The sequence below is a fragment of the Erinaceus europaeus genome, chromosome 23 (assembly GCF_950295315.1).
Source record: "Erinaceus europaeus chromosome 23, mEriEur2.1, whole genome shotgun sequence".
In the NCBI taxonomy this organism is placed as follows: Eukaryota; Metazoa; Chordata; class Mammalia; order Eulipotyphla; family Erinaceidae; genus Erinaceus; species Erinaceus europaeus.
The window spans coordinates 4,614,058-4,635,887 of record NC_080184.1 but is presented as its reverse complement, the minus strand read 5'-3'; the positions used below and the strand labels follow the sequence as shown (position 1 = coordinate 4,635,887).

The 21,830-nt window shown below is 39.9% G+C and overlaps 1 protein-coding gene and 1 pseudogene across 1 annotated transcript; one reads left to right on the top strand and one right to left on the bottom strand.

The window, feature by feature from the left end:
- Positions 1–603: 603 nt before the first annotated feature.
- On the bottom strand, positions 604–14,718 carry LOC103128240 (vomeronasal type-2 receptor 116-like). The gene is given in 3 exon segments (XM_060182255.1): positions 604–1,161; positions 1,163–1,376; positions 14,714–14,718. Coding segments are annotated over 3 exon segments (777 nt in total).
- Positions 14,719–17,195: 2,477 nt separating this feature from the next.
- LOC132535641 (olfactory receptor 7A10-like) lies at positions 17,196–18,112 on the top strand (annotated as a pseudogene).
- Positions 18,113–21,830: the final 3,718 nt, after the last annotated feature.

Here is a 21,830-nt window from a genome sequence, read left to right as displayed (position 1 = left end):
ATTGGTTCTTTGGAATATAACAAAAATAGTTCTACTGTCTTAATATCTAAAAAACAGAGACCCCCCCAAATCTTCATCTGTAATATTCTAGCCTTTAGGTTCATGATTAGTCAACAAGTTATTGGGCTTTATATGTTAACTCTTTTTTCAGCCACCAGGTTCAGATGCTAACATGATGAATCTGTACTATTCTGAGCAGATGACCCCACCAATGTGTGCTGGAGCTCTGCTCCCTCAGAGCCCTGCCCCACTAGAAACAGAGAGAGAGACAGGCTGAGAGTATGGATTGACCTGTTATTGCCCATGTTCAGCGGGGAAGCAATATAACCTTCCACCTTCTACATCACATAATGACTCTGGGTCCATCCTTCCAGAAGGATAAAGAATAGGAAAGCTATCAATGGAGGGGATGGGATACAGAGTTCTGGTGTTGGGAATTGTGTGGAGATGTACCCAAATTATCCTATAGTTTTTGTCAGTGTTACCTTATTATAAAGAAAATTTAAAAACTTAGAGTCAGTTGCATTATAATATTGAAATGCAAAATAAGATTCGTTCATTTGTTTAAATCCCCTAAAATATGACAGACATGTGGGATAAAAACTAAGTATGTCCATTTCTCCTGGGGTCCATTTTATTCTTTAGATGTTTCAAAGAGTTCTTGTCAGGTCTGATCAGAATGATGTAAGACTTGGGAGCAAAGATGCACGCTGGGAGACCAGCACTGGAGGCCAAGATGGAGAAGATCTCCAAGGCCACCATGAGCTTACCCTGGGCACCGCGGTAGACAGGCAGAAAGGTCACCCAGACGCTACAGAACACCAGCATGCTGAAGGTCAAGAACTTGGCTTCATTGAAGGCGTCAGGCAGGTTGCGGACAAGGTAGGACAAGGAGAAGCTGACCAGGGCCAAGGAGCCCAGGTATCCCAGCACACAGTAGAACGCAGCAACTGAGAGCTTGTTACACACGATGAGCAGGTGCCTGGGCTCAGAGCGTGTGTCTACATCAATGAAGCGGGGAGACAGCCCAAGCCACATGCCACAGATAACCACTTGGACAAGAGTGCAGATGGGAATGACATAGTTAGAAGCCCCTGATGCCAACAGCCACCTCATGGTTCTTCCTGACTTTATGGATTTGAATGCCAATAGTACAAGAATGTTTTTTTGCCAACACAGTGGAAAGAGCCACAGTAAACACAAGTCCAAATGTGATTTGCTGGAGGATGCAGGTGACTGGGTGTGGACGCCCAATGAAGAGAAAGGAGCAGAGGAAGCAGAGGAGGAGGGAGATGAGCAGGATGTAGCTGAGAGTCCTGTTATTGGCCTTGACTATTGGTGTGTCTTGGTGCTTCACAAAGACCCACAAACCACCACTGTGATGACAGAGAAGCACAAAGCTGTTCAGGCCAGAGCCATCCCAAAAGGATCTTCAAAGTCCAAGTAGGTAACCAACTTGGGCAGGTAGAATGTTCTCTCTTGGTTTGAATATTCTTGCTCAGAGCACTAGATACACTGCTCTGTATCTGGGATATCATATTGACTTTTACAAAACATTTCCTTTTTTTGTTTTTTCTTGTTTTTGTTTTATTTATTTATTTTAAATTTATTTAAGAAAGGATAAATTAACAAAACCTTAGTGTAGGAGGGGTACAAATCTACACAATTCCCACCGCCCAATCTCCATCTCCCACCCCCTCCCATGATAGCTTCCCCACTCTCTATCCCTCTGGAAGCATGGACCCAGGGTTGTTGTGGCATGCAGAAGGTAGAAGGTCTGGCTTCTATAATTGCTTCCCCGCTGAACATGGGCGTTGACTGGTCGGTCCATACTCCCAGTCTGCCTCTCTCTTTCCCTAGTAGGCTGTGTCTCTGGGGAAGCAGAGCTCCAGGACAAATTGGTGGGGTCTTCAGTCCAGGGAAGCCTGGCCAGCATCCGGATGACATCTGGAACCTGGTGACTGAAAAGAGAGTTAACATAGAAAGTCAAACAAATTGTTGAGCAATCATGGACCCAAAGCTTGGAATAGTGGAGAGGAAGTGTTAGAGGGATACTCACTGCAAACTCTAGTGTAATTCTGCTTTCAGGTATATATTTTACAGTAGTTTATGGATACGTGTGAACATATGCTCTCTCCCACAGAAACTGGTTTATATCTAGGTTTTGGGACTTTGTTAGAAAGTGAACCACCTGAGATGGAATTAGAGTATACTATGAAAGGAAAGGTCTCACCCGAGTAATGAAGCTGAAGGGTTGTCATTCCACACGTGAAGTCTCTGGACACAGTCTGAAGTGAAGCATGTTGAGGTGGCAATCATTGTGTTGATTAGGTTGTGATCAGCAGAGGAAATATTATTTGATATGGATTGGGAGAGGCATACGGGAAAGTGCGCCCTATCCAAGGGTTCCAGGACTGGGGCAAGAAGAGGCTCTATAGTGGAGATGTGAGGTTCCTGCTGTCTTAGGGTTCAAAAAGACAATCTATAGTTAATGTTATCATCACATTAATTGGTAATTGGGTTAACTTTGAAACGTCCTTTTGTTAGGATTTGCTGTACAGTACCCAGTATCTTGTATATAGTGTGTTATTGGTTGCTTCTGATCTACTTGGTCTAGGCTTTTGAGAGAGTCGCATATCAAGTACACAGCCTATATATTAGAAATACTCAGTCTTTGTTCTAAAAAATTTTGAGACATACAATTAATTTTCCCCCTCTCATATTAATTAACTAGTGATTTATATGACTACATTTTACTAGGAGTGTACATAAACACCATTGTCACCACCAAAAGACTGTGACCCATCCCTCCCACCCTCTCCCACCCCCCACTGTCCCAGGAAGCTGCATGTCTACCCCTCACCACAGGGTTTTTACGTTGGTGCCCTACTTACAGTTTGGTCAGGACCTGCTTTTGGTTTCCCTTTCAGATCTTCTTACTCAACTTCTGTTGATGAGTGGGATCATCCCATACTCATCTTTATCTTTCTGACTTAGCTCACTTAATATAATTCCATCTAGCTCTGTCCAAGGTGGGTCAGAGAGGGTGGGTTCATTGTTCTTGATAGCTGCATAGTATTCCATTGTGTATATATACCACAGCTTTCTCAGCCACTCATCTGTTGTTGGGCACCTGGGTTGCTTCTAGGTTTTAGCTATTAGGAGTACACACCTATTTTTGGTTGGGTGTTATGGAGTCCTTGGGGTATAATCCCAGCAGAGGAATTACTGGATCATATGGAAGGTCCATGTCTTGCCTTCTGAGAGTTTTCCAGACAGCTCTCCACAGAGGGTAGACCAATTTACATTCCCACAAGCAATACAAAAGGGTTCCTCTGTCCCCACATCCTCTCCAGCATTTGTTGCTGCTGTCCTTTTTAATGTATGCCATTCTTACAGGAGTCATGTGGTATCTTAGTGTTGTCTTAATTTGCATTTCTCTGACAATCAGTGACCTAGAGCAGTTTTTCATATATTTGTTAGCCATTTGGATCTCCTCTGAGGTCAATGTTTTGTTCATATCCTCTGCCCATTTTTGGATGGGGTCATTTGCTTTTTTGCGACTAAGTTTGCTGAGCTCTTTATATATTTTGGTGATTAGTTTCTTGTCTGATGTACGGCATGAGAAGATATTCTCCATTCTGTGATGGGTCTCTTTGTTTGTTTAATAGTTTCTTTGGATGTGCAGAAGCTTTTCAATTTGATGTAGTCCCATTGGTTTGTTTGGCTTTAGTCTTCCTTGCAATTGGGTTTGATTCATCAAAGATGTCCTTGTGGTGTAAGTGGGAAAGTATTTTACCAATGTTTTCCTCTAAGTATTTGATTGTTTCTGGTCTGACATACAGGTCTTTGATCCACTTGGAGTTGATTTTTTTTTCTGGCGAGATAACGTGGTTCAATTTCATTTTTCTGCCTGTTTCAACCCAGTTTTCCCAGCACCATTTATTGAAGAGAGCCTCCTTCTTCCATTTAATCCTTTGGGCACCCTCATCACAGATTAGATGTCCATAGGTGTGGGGATTTATTTCTGGGCTTTCAATTCTGTTCCAGTGGTCTGTGTGCCTATTTTTGTTCAATTACCAGGCTGTTTTGATGATGATGGCATTATAATATAGTTTAAGGTCTAGGAGTGTGATGCCTCCATTTCTGTTTCTTTGCCTCAAGATGGTTTTGGCAATTCTAGGTGTTTTCAGGTTCCAGATAAATGATTGTACTGCTTGTTCTATTCTCTTAAAGAAGCTTGGTGGAACTTTGATGGGTATTGCATTAAATTTGTATATGACTCTGGGGAGAATATTCATTTTGATGATATTTATTCTTCCAATCCATGAGCATGGGATATCTTTCAATTTCTTGGTATCAGTTTCTATTTCCTTGAGCAGCGCCTCATAGTTTTCAGTATATAAGTCTTTCACTTCTTTGGTCAACTTTATTCCTAGGCATTTTATTGATTTTACTTAAACAGTAAATGGAAGTGATTTCTGGATGTCTTCTTCTTCAGATTTAGTGTTTGCATAAAGAAATGCCACTGATTTTTGTACATTGATTTTGTAGCCTGATACCTTGCTATATTGCCTAATACCTTCCAGTAGTTGTCTGATGTATTCTTTAGGTTTTTCTATGTATACTATCATATCATCTCCAAATAGTGAGAGCTTGACTTCTTCCCTTAAAATCTGTATTTCTTTGATTTCTTTCTCTTGCCTGATTGCTATGGCAAGAACTTCCAATACTACGTTGAAGAGTAATGGTGACAGTGGACAGCCCTGTATAATCCCTGATCTGAGGGGGAATGCTTTCAGCTTCTGTCCATTGAGTATGATGTTGGCTGTAGGTTGGCTATATATAGACTCCACTATCTTGAGGAATTTCCCAATTTCCCATCTATTCCCATTTTTTGTAGAGTTTTGAGCATGAATGGGTGTTGCATTTTGTCAAAGGCTTTCTCTGCATCTATTGAGATAATCATGTGGTTTTTGGCTTTGCTTTTATTGATGTGGTGAATGACAACTGATTAACTTACGGATGCTGAACCAGACTTGCATTCCTGGGATGAATCCCACTTGGTCGTGATGAACTATCTTTTTGATATGTTGCTGTATCCGGTTGTCCAAGATCTTGTTTAATATTTTGGCATCTATGTTCATCAGCGATATTGGTCTGTAGTTTTCCTTTTTTGTTCTGTCCCTATCAGCTTTTGGTATCAGGGTGATTTTGGCTTCATAGAAGGTGGAAGGGAGTATTCCTGTTTCTTCAATCTTATGGAAAAGCTTAAGAAGAATGGGTACTGTTTCTTGAAAGTTTTGTGAAGCTGTCGGGACCAGGACTTTTGTTGTTAGGGAGGTTCTCAATAATGGTTTCAAATTCTTTGTCTGTGATTGGTGCATTCAGATTTTGTAGTTCTTCTTTGTTCAGTTTTGGAAGGACATGTTTCTAGGAATTGTCCCATTTCTTCCAGATTCTCTATCTTGATGGCGTATAGTTCTTCACAGAAGTTTTGCATGATTCTCTGGATTTCTGTTCTGTCAGTTGTGATATCTCCTCCATCGTTTACAATTCTATTAATTTGAGTCTTCTCTCTTTTTTGTTTGGTGAATCTGGCTAGGGGTTTGTCAATTTTGTTTAATCTTTCAAAGAACCAACATTTGGCTTCATTGATCTTTTGTATGGTTCTTTTATTTTCAATGTTGTTTATTTCTGCTGTAATTTTAGTGATTTCTGTCCTTCTGGTTGCTTTAGGGTTTCTTTGTTCCTCTTCCTCTAAGTCCTTAAGGTGTGCAGTAAGGTCGTTCATTTGAGGTTTTTCTTGGTGTTTAATATGTGATTGTATGTCTATAAGATTCCCTCTCAGTACTGCTTTAGCTGTGTCTCAAATACTTTAATAGGTTGTGTCTTCATTTTCATTTGTTTCCAGGAATATTTGAATTTCCTGCTTGAGTGAATCTCTGACCCAGTGGTTCTTAAGGAGTATGTTATTTAGTTTCCAAATTCTGTGACTTTTAATAATTTTCCGTTTGTTGTTAAATGTTAGTGTTACTCCACTGTGGTCAGAGAAGATACTTGGGATAATTTCAATGTTCTTGAATTTATTGATGCTGTCTTTGTGGCCTACCATGTGGTCTATTATTGAGTATGTGTTATGTGGATTTGAAAAGAAGGTGTATTACAGTTTTTTGGGGTGAAGGACTCTGAAAATGTCCAAGAGGTCTAGTCTGTCAATCTCTTCATTCAATTCTATTGTATCTTTGTTGGTTCTCTGCATTGCTGTTCTAAGTGTGAGAGTGGGGTATTGAAGTCTCCCACTATTATTGTATAACTATTGATGTATTTTTGAAATTCTTTCAGTAAGTGCTTGTTGTTTTTAGATGGTCCCTTATTGGGTGCATAGATGTTAGTAATTGTTAAGTCTTCTTGGCTGATTGATCCTCTAATCATTATGTAATGTCCTTGCCTATCTTTTATTACTTTATTTAATTTAAAATCTATTGTGTCTGAGATGAGAATGACTGTTCCTGCCCTTTTTTGTGGTCTGTTAGCCTGTATGATAGTTTTCCATCCTTTCACTTTAAGTCTGTGTTTATCTTGTTGTGACAGATGGGATTCTTGCATGTTGGTATGCTTCTAATTCTGCTTATAAAAACCCCTTCTGTTTCATATGGTTTAATCCCTCCTGCATTCTTTTTATATAACACTGTATTCTATTTACATAACCTCTGTTAACAAGCACCACCCTCCCTCCAGGGCATTGGTGGTTCAGTGGTAGAATTCTTGCCTGCTCCGCCCCCTCTCCTTGTCATACCCTGATTTTCACCAGTCACTTTTCTCTCCACCCTCTCTGCGTCGCATCCTGTCGCATCCTGTTACCACCCTACTGGGTTAGTATATTTATAAGGACAAGATTGTTTGTAGTTTTTAGTTTAGCTTAGCTTGGTATAGATTGCACTGCATCCTGCATGAATAAAGAGATACTGCGTACAACCCAGCCATGAGTCCCGGGTCGTCTGTTACCCGCCCGTGAAGCCAGCCCGGCGAAAACAACACTTGCAAGCAGCATATGGTTGGGTTATGTTTTCTGGTCCATCCCCCCACTCTGTTCCTTTTGATGGGTGAGTTTAAGCCATTGACATTTATTGATATTATGCATTTAATGTATTGTAGTGCCATTGTTCAAAATAAATTTTTGTTTGCTCTGATATATTGCAAGTATTATAGTGATGTTCTTGTTTATGAGAGGTCTTTTAGAACCTCTTTCAGGGCCGGTTTGGTGATGGTTGCTTCCTTTAACTGTTGTTTGTCTGAGACGGTTTTGATGACTCCATCTAGTTTGAACGAAAGCCTAGCAGGATATATTATCCTTGGTTGAAACCCTTTTTCATTCAGGGATCAATAGATACCTTGAAATTCTCTTCTGGCTTTTAGAGTTTGAGTGGAGAAGTCTGCAGATAATCTTATGGGTTTTCCCCTGTATGTGACTTTTTGTTTCTCTCTTGCAGCCTTTAGGATCCTTTCTTTATCCTTACTTCTTCTCATTGTGACTATGATGTGTGTTGGTGTCTTCAGGTCTGGGTTGATTCTGTTTGGAACTCTCTGGGCCTCTTGAATCTTGATGTCCTTTCTGTTATTCAGGTCTGGGAAGTTTTCTTCTATTATTTCCTCTAGAATGTTTCCTTCCCCTTCCTCTCTTTCTTCCTATGGCAGGCCAATTATACGAATGTTACTTCTTTTGAGATCATCCCATATGTCCATGTTGTTGTTTTTAGTGTCTCTAAATCTCTTTTTGAGCTCTTTCACCTCTTTCTTAGTTTTCTCTAACTCATCCTCTGTCTGACTAATTCTGTTTTCTTCTTATATTAGTCTGCTTTCCCTTGCCTCAGCTTCTTTATTCATTACAGCTATTTCAGCTTTCAGTTCTCTAATTGCCTCAAGATAATCAGTATTTTCCTTGGGGGTCTCAACTGTTGTTTCCCTAATACTGCCATTCCTTTCCTCCAATGTTGTTTTCATTTCTGTGATTAATAAGTTTATTATTGCTTGCATACTTTTCTTATCTATGGTTACTTCTGGCTGATCTGTAGTTTCTTCTGGGCTCTTGTCTTCATTCATTGGAGTAGCAGTTTTATTTGTTTTTGATCTACCCATTTTTTTGATTTATGTGTTTCTCATTTTTATGCTCTGTTGTTCCTCAGTTGTTGTGTCTTGAGTACAAGCAACATTGTACTAAATACCTTTATGACAAATGCACTCACCAACCTTAGGATTTACAATAGCAACTGAAGCAAGTATTGAAGCAATTTAGGCACTACCAGTTAGCCAAACAATGTCTCCAGTCCGTGAAAAAATAACAACCAAGTCCAAGTGAAGAAGAAAGAGAAAAGAAAGAAGGGATAGCAAGAATAGACAGTTATTCAAATCTACTATCCACTGTATATTCAAGGGGTAACAAGAGGATAAAGGGAAGTAGAGCAGAGATACACACATAGAGAGTCCACTCTGAGTCAGATTTCTTCCCCAAAATAATTCACAAATTCAGAAAGGCAAAGAATAAGGAAGGAAGTAGTGTATGACAAGATTAAAAAAAAGAGAGAGAGAAACAAGAGAAAAGAGAAAAGTTAAGAAAAAGAGCTGTAATTAAAGAGCAGTGAAAGGGAAGTTTTTTTTTAGTTGATTAATTTATTTTTTATTTTTTTAATTAGCTAGGAGGAGGAAGAATGGAGAGTCTGTAGAGGAAGTAGGAGTAATGAGACAAGTTCCTCTCACAATAGATAAGATGCCCACTACCCTAGCAATTAAAGATACCCTAAGAGTTAATTCTGATCAAGCTAAAGGGGGGGGGGAGATATATGCCTTTATATAATATTAATAATAAAATAGAGCAGGGTAAAACACCCTGTCCCAGATTGCCTCAAGCCTCCTGAGCAGAGGCAGCTAATTGTTAAGAAAGAAAAAAAAAACCCTCTGGACTAGACAAGGATAGCAGGAATAGACAGTTATGCAAATCTACTATCCACTGTATATTCTAGGGATAGCTAAAGGAAGAAGGGAAGTTGAGCAGAGATACTCACAGAGTCCACTCTGAGTCAGATTTCTTCCCCTAAATAATTCCCAAATGTGTATCAGTGAATTCAGAAAGCTGTAGGATTAAGGAAGAAAGTATGACAAGAATGAGAAAAAAAAGAAAAAAAAAGAAAGAGAGAGAGAAAAAAGAAAAAGATAAGAAAAAGAACAATAATAAAAAGCAATGAAAGGAAAGAGTTTTTTATTTATTTATTTTTTATTATTTAATTATCTATTGGGGGGGAGGGGAGCTGTTGTGCAGAGGCAGCTGGTTCGCTACTTAGAAAGAAAAAAGGCCAAAGGTTTCAGCAGGGAATAGACTTAGAATGAATGATACTCTCTGGTGGGATGGGAATCTTGGTAAAGAAAGAAGCTCAGCAGGGGAGCCTGCTAGGAGCCGGTCCCCAGGGACTGGTTATGGGGGGGGCAAGGGGGAGGAGGTGTGCTTTGGGAATAATAATTTAAAAGAAAAACATTTTTCCCCTTTCTTTCTACTCTATTTTTTTAACCCAAATTAAGTTATAGTCACCTCCTTGGTGTCACTGCTAGGACCCCTTATTGACGGGCCTACTAAAGACAGAAAATCCTACCGTTTCAGGAGATGTGGTAAGAGCTCAAGCCATAGCAGCTTCTCAGTCTGCCATCTTCTGGGAACCTCCAAAACATTTCCTTTTAAGAAGCTTAATACAGGCCACCTGTCCAAAGTTGCATACACTGTGCTAAAATTTTCTATACCTAATCCAGATAGAATGATTGTAAATGGCAGGTAACCTATTCAAACACAATTTTCATTTGGTTGCTTATTGTAGACAGTACAAACTAATAAAGTTAAAAGTTAGGACATTGGGAGTCAGGCAGTAGCGCAGCTGGTTAAGCTCAGGTGGCGCAAAGCTCACCCACTGGAGTAAGGATTCCCATTTGAGCCCTGGCTCTCCACCCACAGGGGCGTCACTTCACAGGCAATGAAGCAGGTCTGCAGGTGTAATAATAATAGAGAGGGAGAGAGACAGATAGACACCTGCAGCCCTGATTCATCACTCACAAAGCTTTTCCCTTCCTGCAGATGGTGGCTGGCAGCTCAAACTTGAGCCCTTGAGCATTATAACATTTGCGCTCAATCAGATGTGCCGCCACCAAGGCCCTACACTAGCATATTAATGGGAAAAGAAAGCATAGTAATCACTAGACAGCCTCTGCACTTAAGGAAAAAAATCAGAAGTTCAAATTCTTATACTATTACAAAAAAAAAAAAAAAAACTCAGTCTCCCGAGAAATCAGAGACAGAAGGGAAAGAGGAAATAAATTTTAAAAAGGAAAAGATATTAAACCTTTCCTGGAAACAAATAAAAATGGAGACAGGGGCTACCAGAATATATGGGACATTTGTGGTGATACAGACTCATATCAAATAATAATAATAATAATTCTTCTTCTAGTGTTTGCCATAATAATAATAATAATAAACAACAAAAATAAATAATCAAACCTTACATCTGAAGGGTCTAGAAAAGGAAAAACAAACTCAGTAGGTGGAAGAAAATTAAATTTAGGGAAGAAATAAATAACATTGAAAACAATAAAAATCAATGAAACTAAGTTCTTTGAAGACTAAATACAGTTGCTAAGCCTTTAGCCAAACTCACAGGAAAAGCTAGAGGACCCTAAAAATGGCAAAGTCACCTTATTTACCCCATCTTGGATAGAGCTGGGAGAAATCATATTAAATGAGATAAGTCAGAAAGAGAAGAGTGAATGTGGGATGATCTCACTTATAGACAGAAGTTGAAAAACAAGATCAGAAGGGAAAACACTAAGCAGAGCTTGGACTAGGTCTGGTGTATTGCACCAAAGTAAAGGACTCTGGGGTGTGGGGGGAGGGCTTGGGTCCTGGATCATGATGGCAGAGGAGGACCTAGAAGGGGGTGAGTGGAAAACTGGGGACTGCTGTGCATGTATAAACTATTGAATTTTATTGTCCACTGCAAACCATTAGTCCCCCAATAAATTTTTTTAGAAAAGATAGAGGACCTAGTGAATAGGATTGTAAAGGGAAGGGAAGAAGTTAGGACAAATTATAATGAAATTGAAAGGATCATATGAAGTTATAATTTACAACTGTGTTCCACTAAACCAGACAATCTAGAATATATGACTATTATTTTTTATAGACACACCTATTCATAGTAGCACAATTCACAATAGCCCAACTATGAAAGCAAACTTGCTGTCCAATGGCAGATGAGAGGATAAGAAAGTTGTGGTACAGGAATCCGGTGGTAGCACAACAGGTTAAGTACAGGTGGCACAAAGTGCAAGGACCTCATTTAGAGGCACCAGTTCCCCACCTGCAGGAGAGTCGTTTCAAAGGTGGTGAAGCAGGTTTGCAGGTGTCTATACATCTCTCCCCCTCTCTGCCTTCCCCTCCTCTCTCCATTTCTCTCTGTCCTATTTAATGACATCAATAACAACAATAATAATAACTACAACTATAAATTAACAAGGGCAGCAAAAGGAAATAAATAAATAAATAAGAATTCTGTTGTACAATAGCCATCATGACGGCAGACTAAATGCTGATAGATGACTAGCTAAAAAATTGTGTTGTTTAGGGGCCCAGGTGGTGGTGCACCTGGTTAAGCACACACACTACAGTGAACAAGGACCAGGATTCAAATCCTTGGTCCCCAGCTGTAGGAGGAAAGCTTCAGGAGTGTTGAAGCATGGCTGCAGGTGTCTCTCTGTCTCTCTCCCTCTCTCCCTCCCCTCTCAATTTCTCTCTGTCTCTGTCCAATAATAAGTTATTTTAAAAAAGAATGTGTGGGCTAGCTGGTGGCACACTTAGTAGGAAAGACAAGTCGTGATGCGTGATGACCAAAGTTTAACCACCCAGTATCAGAGACAGAGAGAGAAAAAGAGAAAAAAGCAGAATATTATTCTTGAAATCAACGTATCATGTTCCAAGCCCAAAGCTCTAGCCACTAAGCCACCTCCTGGATTGCACACCTTTTTTTTTTTTTAATTATTTAATGCGACACCTCAGGAAACAACCCAGGCATTGATTGTGTATTGTTTCAGAAAATATAGCAGAAATTTCATGAACAGACTTTAGGGGAATAATGACAGTTAGAACTTCATAATCAAAATCATTTGCCTGTCATGCAGATAATTCCTCCTTTTACATCAAAGGTCTGTAAGAATGGAATCAGATTTTTCCCCCATCCAAAATTATTACAGCCTTACATTTTCTGAACTTAGAGGTTATTTTCATTTTTGTGAACACTGGTACTACTACCTCCTATGGGATAAATCTAGAATCAACATGTGATACCAAGTAATCAGAAACACTAACTGTACACTTTGCGGTTACTCTGTAAGTCTGCAGTATCCCCCACCTGCTGCTGACTTGAGTTCTCAGTGGCAACTGGTATGGACTTGAAGGTACCAGAGAAATCTCTTCTCACACATCAGCACCCTTATGCTCAAGACTTGACCTTATTTTTGTAATTTTTTTGCTGTCTTTCAGAGTTGCTGGGTAGCTGATTCTGATAGTTTATCAACAGATTGTAGCTCTATTTAATTTTGGTCACTAGAGACAATGGGAAGTACGTTTTGTTTCACTATGAGCGGCAGGTGTGCTGTGTTTGCAGAAAATCACGTTTATTGGCTTTAATAATCAATCTCATTGGCAAAGAAGCCTATTGGGCTGATAAATGGCTGGGATGTATTTCACTCGGATGACAGAGCTTTTCTGACTCTCTGGAAATGACATATGTGAGTGAAGATTTATCAATTGCCATGGAAACTCCCCCAAACTCAGATGTGTTCAAACAACAAATGGCATTTTAAACTTTATGACACACATGCTAGAGGATGGTGTCCCCTGGAACCAGTTAAAAAAAATAATGTTTTCAGAAAGAGCTCAGTTAACCCTCTTTCACCAATGAAATGGTAAAACCAAGGGAAAGGTGAACAGGATAAATGCACGAGTTAAAGAATCAGTGGTGAACTGGGATGAATTAGAACCCAGTTGCCAAGATCTGAGTTTTCCTTTTCACTGAAGTGATAAAGCTCACTGAGTACAAGAGAGGAGTCAGAGACACTCCTACCTGTTTTATTTGAAATCTCCCCCTTGGGGCAAATGGCACATTTAAAACAGCAGGTGTGAGTTTCATTGGTAACTTTCTTGAATCCAGAACCACACCTCTTTGTACACACTGATTGTGGGGGCTGAAGTTAAAAAGAGACATTTTGTTACAATTTTACATCTTTTAGAAGGTATGAGGGCTTGTCTGTGCTTTTATCATACTATTAATTGCCATTAGTTTTGTGTGAAAAATAAATAACATCAAATTATCATCTTTTGAGTGGCATATGTTCTGTATTGTGAATTATATGTGCATTTCTGTGAAACTGATTACCAGAAACTTTTCATCTTGTAAAACTGAAATTCTTTTCCACCTACCTCTCTCTCTTATTCTCCCTCTCTCTCTCCAGACTTATTTCTGTAGCTCAGTGTACTAATGTACTCTTCCCTGGCTGCCAATTTTTTTTTACATCATTTTATTAGACAGGACAGAGAGAAATTGAGAGAGGAGGGGGAGATAGAGAGGGACAGAGAAAGATAGACACTTGATGACCTGCTTCACTGCTTGTGAAGCGTCCTCCCTGCAGGTGGGAGCCAGGGTCTTTAACTTGTAACTCTGTGCAGATCCTTGAACTTAGTACTCATTTCCTTTAACCTGGTGCACCACCTCCCAGGACTTAGTGCTACAATTATTTTTTTCTATTGTAAAAGGTATATTTTTTGTTTTTTAAATTTTATTATTTATAAAAAAGAAACATTGACAAAACCGTACGATAAGATGGGTACAAATTCGCACAGTTCCCACCACCAGACCTCCGTATCCTGTCCCCTACGGTGATAGCTTTCCTATTCTTTACCCCTCTGGGAGTAGAGCTACAATTCTAATACCTTTTCTAAAGCATCTTTTTTTAAATTTTCATTTTTGTATTACTCTGTTGATTAATGATGTTGATGATCTTTTGTTTTGGACCATTTGTTCATATATTTTGGAAAATGTCTATGGGGACTGAAAGGTACCACACAGTACCAAGAACAAGGATCCCAGCTGGCACCCCAGGCACCCTAAACCTAACCCTAACCCTAACCCAGGCACTCCACCTGCAGGAGGTCACTTTACAAGTAGGTGAAGCCCTGTTGTTGGAGTCTCTCATTCTCTCTCCCTCTCTGTCTCCTCCCTTCTGAATTTGTCTCTGTAGCTATAAATAATAAATGGATAATAAGTAGATAAATGAATAATGCACATATTTTTTCTTTTAAATGTATTTTATAAGTGGTTAATGGTTTATGTAAGTACAGTTGAAAGCCTCCCAAAAGCCCCCCCCCATACACTCCAGAGTCCTTTACTTTAGTGTGATACACCAAATGCTGTCTAATTTTTGCTTTTCATGCATTGAGGTTTATCAGTATTTTTATTTGACTGTAGCACTGCCGAGCTTTGGCTTAGGTTGAGAATTTTACCTGTGTTTTCAGGCCTGAGGCACACATGTTTTTTGCATAACCATTACGATATCTCCCCTAGCCCTTTTCTTCTGTTCTGAATATCCATTCATCAGATGTATGATTTGCAGATGCTACCTCATATTTCGTAGAATGTTTATTTTCTCTGTTGCTGGCTCTGACACACAAATATTTGAAAACTCATTGTCATTATGATTTTGTTCTTTACGCTCTTGTGTTTGTCTTTAGTGTTATAACCAAAATTCATTACACACTCTAAAATCATGAAATGGTTTCCCTAAATTTTATTGTAGGACTTGTATGTTTTTTTCTTTTATCACTGAATTTTAATAGATTGAGGATACTTAAACGTTTAGTTCATTTCATCTACACTGTAGCACCTTGCAGGACTGTTTTGATCTCAACATAATGAAACTCTTTCTTCTATTCTTATTTAAAAAGTTTTTATTATCTTTATTTATTTATTGGATAGAGACAGTCAGAAATCAATAGGGTAGAGAGAAATAGAGAGGATGAGAGACAGAGAGACACTTGCAACATTGCTTCACCACTTCTGAAGCTTTCCCTTGCAGGTGGGGACCATGAGTCCTTGCACTACTGACAGGCTTGTAAAATAACATCTCCTCAATAAAATAAGTTAAACATTGTAATTATTCATTTATTTATTATTATTTTTTTCACCAGAGCACTGCTCAGCTTTGGCTTATGATCTGGGGATTGAACCTGGGAATTTGGAGGCACAGGTAGAAGGGTTTCTTTGAATAACCATTATAATATCTACCCCTACCCACCATTTTACAGTCTAATACTCACAAATATCTATACCCTTTTAATCCAAGAGTACAAGTGGAATCCTGTCCACACAACTTGCGACCTTTATGTCTTGCTTTTCAAATTGTCTTCTCTCTCTTTCTCATTCAAATGCCAAGTGGACATTCCTTCAATCATTCCTTCAATCATTCAACCAGGAAGCCCTGATTCCTTATCTAGATGGCTCCTTAAGACACTGTAGTAAGATTGAGTGATCGATACTTCTGTGACTCTCTCACATGATTCATCAAAATTATGAATTGTCCTATCCCCTCCATTGTAAGAACCCTATTCTTTATCCTTCTGAGAGTATAGGCCAACATTGTTTCGAGGGTACAGAAGGTGGGAGGTCTGGCTTTTGTAATTGGTTCTCCACTGGACATGGACATTGGAAGGTGGATCCATCATACTCCTAGCTTGTTTCTACTTTTCCATAGTGGCATAGGGCTCTGGAGAAGTGAGATGTCAAAACTTCTCATTAAAAAAGGGGGCATCTGGGAGGTGGCACAATGGCTAAGGCACTAGACTCTCAAACATGAAGTCTTGAGTTCCATCCCCAGCAGCACATGTGTCAGAGTGATGTCTGGTTCTCTTTCTCTCTCTCTCTCCCTCTTCTATCTTTCTCATTAATAAATAAATAAAATCTTTTTTTAAAAGCAAGATATCAGAGCACAATAGTGAGGTGCTCTGCCGAGGGAAGTCGGGATGTCATCTTAGTAGCATCTGCAACATGGTGGTTGAAAAGTGGTAAGATCTAAAGTAGGAAAAACTGCTTAATAAACAGAAACTCAAAGGTAGGAATAGAGCAGATGCAATTAGGCGTCTTCAGGTGGAAAGAAACTAGGAAGTCTATTTTAAGGATGTTCCAAAGGGGCAAAGAATTTAGTGATTTTTTGCCTGAGCCCTTTAGTTAGCATGCAGGTGGCGTAAAAATACTGTCTGGGAAGCTGGTATCAGAGTTGAGAATAGAGTTACAAAGTTGGATTAGGGCAGAGAGGAGCTCCCAAACTTGAAGAAAATATGTAAATACAGTTCATTGTTTACCCCACTGATCTGACCTAGAAGCCATATCTATTCCTATTTAGCACGGGAGCCTCTGCAAACTCTGAGTCCCTGTGTGTCTGAGCTTGCGGTTCATGGTCACAGATGGGAATATTCTAGGCTGCACTTATTTCAAGACCAGTCTTCCTTGAATGGGAGAGTAGGCTGTCACAGCATCCCTTCAGAGCCATTCCTGCTCTCCAGCAAGGGCAAGGTCCTGGAGAGGCCCACAAGAAGGTTTATGATGCGACTTTAACATTTATAGGTGAGTAGTATTCCATTGTGTTTATTTACCACAAATTACTTAGCCACTCATCTGTCCTTCGACACCTGGGTTACTTCCATTTTTGGGCTACTATTCCTTTCTTTTATTATAACCTCTTTCATCACCATCTGTCATAATATTTGAGACTTCCACTGGGTCTGTTGGCTACCATGATTTCCTATCAGAGAGGCTTTCCTTTAGCTTCACAGATTGGTGGATCAAGCTAGGCATTTATTCAGCACTTAGTATTCTCAAACACATGAGAAATTTCAAAATACTGGAATGAATGTCATCTTGGGTTGGAAACTTCCATACAGATATGGTAATGGGAACATACAGGAAGTAAAAAAAATGTCATTTGCAATATGAATTTCTTGACTGCAAATGTAAACTGTAACACATAGTAATAAATTATTAATTCAATTCATACTATGTGAAGCTAATCATAATCTTTTACTTAGTTCTTGGAGTCCCTTCTACAAGATGAAATCAGAGAATCTTTCAGGATTCATGGAATTTCTCCTGCTGGGTTTGTCAGAAGACCCCAAGCTGCAGCCCCTCCTCTTTGGGCTCTTCCTCTCCATGTACCTGCTCACTGTGTGGGGAAACCTTCTCCTCATCCTGGCCGTCAGCTCAGACTCCCACCTCCACACCCCCATGTACTTCTTCCTCTTCAACCTGCCCTTCGTGGACATCTGCTTCACCTCCACCACCGTCCCCAAGATGCTGCATGGAATCTGGATACAGAACAAAGTCATCACCTTTACTGGATGCTTTGCTCAGGAATCTTTTTACCTTATTTTTGGAACATTGGATGACGTCCTCCTGACCGTGATGGCGTATGACCGCTATGTGGCCATCTGTCACCCCCTATACTACATGGTCATCACGAACCCCCAGCTCTGTGGCCTTCTGGTTCTTGGGTGCTGTATAATTAGTGCTCTGCATTCCTTGTTAGAAAACTTAATGATGTTGCGACTGTCCTTCTGTGAAAACTTGGAGATCTCCCACTTTTTTTGTGAGCTCACTCAAGCGATCCAACTTGCCTGTTCTGATACCTTTCTCAATGACCTGGTGCTGTGTTCTGCAGTTGTGTTCATAGGTGGGGGTCCCTTCTGTGGGATCCTGTACTCTTACTTTAAGATTGTCTTCTCCATTTAAAAAATCTCTTCAGCTCATGGGAAGTATAAAGCCTTTTCCACCTGTGCCTCTCACCTCTCTGTGAGCTCCTTATTTTATTTTACATCCTTAGGTGTTTACCTGAGATGTTCTGGTACACACACCTCAAACTCAAGTGCACCGTGGTCACCCCCATACTGAACCCCTTCATCTACAGCCTCAGAAACCAAGACATCAAGAGGGCTCTGAAAAGACTTTTTGTCAGGGACACAATGAAATGACAATTGTCTATGGACTAAGAAAAAAGTCAGTAATTCTAGGACTCAAATATGATATCTTTTGTTTATTAGTGATTTAATAATGATTGAGATTATTATCCCAAGATTGTGGGATAAGAGGGGTACTATTACTACCATCAGAGTTTCATATTCCACCCCCTCCATTGGAAGCTTTTCTATTCTTTATCCCTTTAGGAGTATAGAACTTGGATCATTACGGAATGTAGAAGGTGGAAATTCTGGCTTCTGTAATTGCTTCTCCACTGGACATAGGCATGGACTGGTAATACTCCCAGTCTCTTTCTGTCTTTCCCTAGTGGGGTAAGGCTTTTGAGAGGTGGGGTTGCAGGATACATTGGTGAGGTTGTCTGCCCAAGGAATTTATTATGTTGGTGTCATGGTAGCATCTGCAACTTGGTGGCTGAAATATCATCCAGTGCTTATCAGGGCTCTGGTGTGTGTGTGTGTGTGTGTGTGTGTGTGTGTGTGTGTGTGTGTGTGTTGCTCTCATTCTCACTTTCTCTTTATCTCCCGAAACAATAAAATATTTAAAAATAAAAGAATAAGCTGGGGGTGGGAGTGTTATATGAACACATGTTATAGGGAGATAAGGAATTGTACTCAAGTGAGGAAAAAAACTGTCTTATAAATCATTATCTCACTAGTAACACAATTTGAACATGTTGTATATGTGACAGTGTGTATGTTGAATGTTATACTGTACAAAAATAGCACCTTAAGTGTGTGTTCAACATTCTAGCCTCTATGTAGAAGAGCATTCAACACAAAAGCAGGACCTGATCAAATTGTAAGTAGGGCACCAAAGTAAAAACCCTGTGGTGAGGGGTAGACATGCAGCTTCCTGGGCCAGTGGGGGGTGGGAGTGGGTGGGAGGGATGGGTCACAGTCTTTTGGTGGTGGGAATGATGTTTATGTACACTCTTAGCAAAATGTAGACATATAAATCAGTAGTTAATTAATATGAGAGGGGGAAAATCAATTGTATGTCTCAAAGTTTCTCAAAACACAAACTGAATCTTTTTATATAGGCTGTGTATTTGATATGCGGACTCTCTCAAAAGCCTAGACCAAGTAGGTTAGAAGCATCCAATAGCACAGCTATATACAAGATACTGGATACTGTACAGCAAACCATAACAAAAGGACTTTTCAAAGTTAACCCAATTACCAAATAATGTGATGATAACATTAACTATCAATTGTCTTTTTGAACCCTAAGACAGCAAGAACCTCACATCTCCACTATAGAGCCCCTACTTCCCCCAGTCCTGGAACCCTTGGATAGGGCCCACTTTCCCGTATGCGTCTCCCAATCCATACCAAATAATATTGTATCCGCCGATCACAACCTAACCAACGCAATGATTGCCACCTCAACATGCTTCACCTCAGACTATGTCCAGAGACTTCACGTATGGAATGACAACTCTTCAGCTTCATTACTCGCGTGAGACCTTTCCTTTTATAGTACACTCTAATTTCATCTCAGGTGGTTCACTTTCTAACAAAGTCCCATAACCTAGTCCCATACACCAGTTTCTGTGAGAGAGAGCTTATATTCATACGTATCCATAAACTACTGCAAAATATATACCTGAAAGCAGAAGTACACTAGAGTTTGCAGTGAGTACCTCCCTAACACTTCCTCTCCACTATTCCAAGCTTTGGGTCCGTGATTGCTCAACAATTTGTTTGGCTTTGTATGTTAACTCTCTTTTCAATCACCAGGTTCCAGATGCCACCAGGATGCTGGCCAGGCTTCCCTGGATTGAAGACCCCACCAATGTGTCCTGGAGCTCAGCTTCCTCAGAGACACACCCTACTAAGGAAAGCGAGAGGCAGACTGGGAGTATGGACCGACCAGTCAACGCCCATGTTCAGGGGGGAAGCAATTACAGAAGCCAGACCTTCTACCTTCTGCAACCCACAATGACCCTGGGTCCATGCTCCCAGAGGGATAGAGAATGGGAAAGCTACTGGGGAGGGGATGGGATATGGAGATTGGGTGGTGGGAATTGTGTGGAGTTGTACCTCCCTACCTTATGGTTTTGGTAATTAATCCTTTCTTAAAAAAAAAAAAGAAGTATGGTTGCCCACAGTTCAGTGAATTTTGACTATTCCTAATGAAATGTCTCAGAAAATTCCAAAGTCAGAATCAGCCATTTTTTATTCAGACAACAGACTTCTTTATCTTTTTCTTTTTTAATTTTATTTATAAGAAGGAAACACTGACAAAACCATAGGATAAGAGGGGTACAACTCCATATAGTTCCCACCACCAGAACTATCGATCTATCATCTATCTTCAATATCTATCACCTACCACCTGTTTATCTATCATCTATCATATATATCTTTCATCTCTCTTTCATCTATCACCTATCTTCTACCTCCACACCTCTTTCTTTTACCTATCTTCTACCTTCCCCGACTCTCTCTCTCTCTCTCTCTCTCTCTCTCTCTCTATATATATATATATATATATATATATATATATAATCCTCTTCTGTCTCTTAAATAACCTGGATCAATGAAGCCCTGGTGATGACTATTGAATAAGCAAAAAAAAAAAAAAAAAAGAATCACAGTACCCATGGTTTCAAAGCAGAAGGTACAACTCTTCTTCCTTGTAGGGAAGGGGAAGTCGTGATTTTAGAGGATCAGGAGCTGTATCCAGCCATGACAATAATTGGAGACCCCTAGGATTGTTAAATGTGAGATACTCAGAAGAGAGAAAGATTGACTCAAGGTTGGTGCAAGTAGTTAAAACCCTAGAGGCCAGATGAGTTCAAGAAAGAAGAAATAGTAGTAAGTGGACGCACTTGACTTTTACCCATGTCTTCTGGGAACAGAGAATCAACAGGAGAAAATTTTCTGCTGCCCGGACCAGTGTCCCATGTGGAAATGAGATGATCAGGACTGGAGACACCATGGAGACAGAGCCTAATGAGTAGACCTGAGGGGCTGTAAATACCTCCCGTCCTGTATTCCCTCAGCCGTGAGCTCAGCAGGCATGGTGACCATGTCTGGTCTGAATGCCTCTGTCTGATCCCCAAACCAGTATTTTCATCCCCTCCTGCACTCTTGTATCAGAACAGAGCATCTATCTCCATCATCAGCCATGCAGAGGGGAGATTCTAGACTTCTGAATGGAGACTTCAACCTCAAAACAGACCACTCCAGGTAAGACTGGATGCCCATTAGCTTCTATGAGGAAGGTTCAGAGCGGATGGAAAATAAGCATTTTGTTTTTCCTGAGGGCTCTAACTTAGAACTCAGCCTTCCTAGCCTAGAGCTGAAATCATGTTGTTTGGTTCCACTGATTAATTTATCTATAAACAATGTATTTAATACCTTCAAAGAGAAGGGTGCATTAGACATTAAAATTAGAACACATTAAAGGAATTTTGCAACTGGGATAAATAGGGAAAAAGAGCATTAGACTTGCTTTTAATCTTTAATTTTAATGACAGAACTGATCATCTCTGGTTTATGATATTAGACTTCGAGGTGTGTGTGTGTGTGTGTGTGTGTGTGTGTGTGTGTGTGTGTGTGTGTGTGTGTTAAATTTAATTAACTATTGCTCAGTTATTACTTAGGATGGGCTGAAGATTGAACCTGGGACTTCAGAGCCTTGGTCATGGAAGCCATTTGTATACCATTGTGATTTTAAAAAAATTTTAAGATGGGGTCCTGCTAG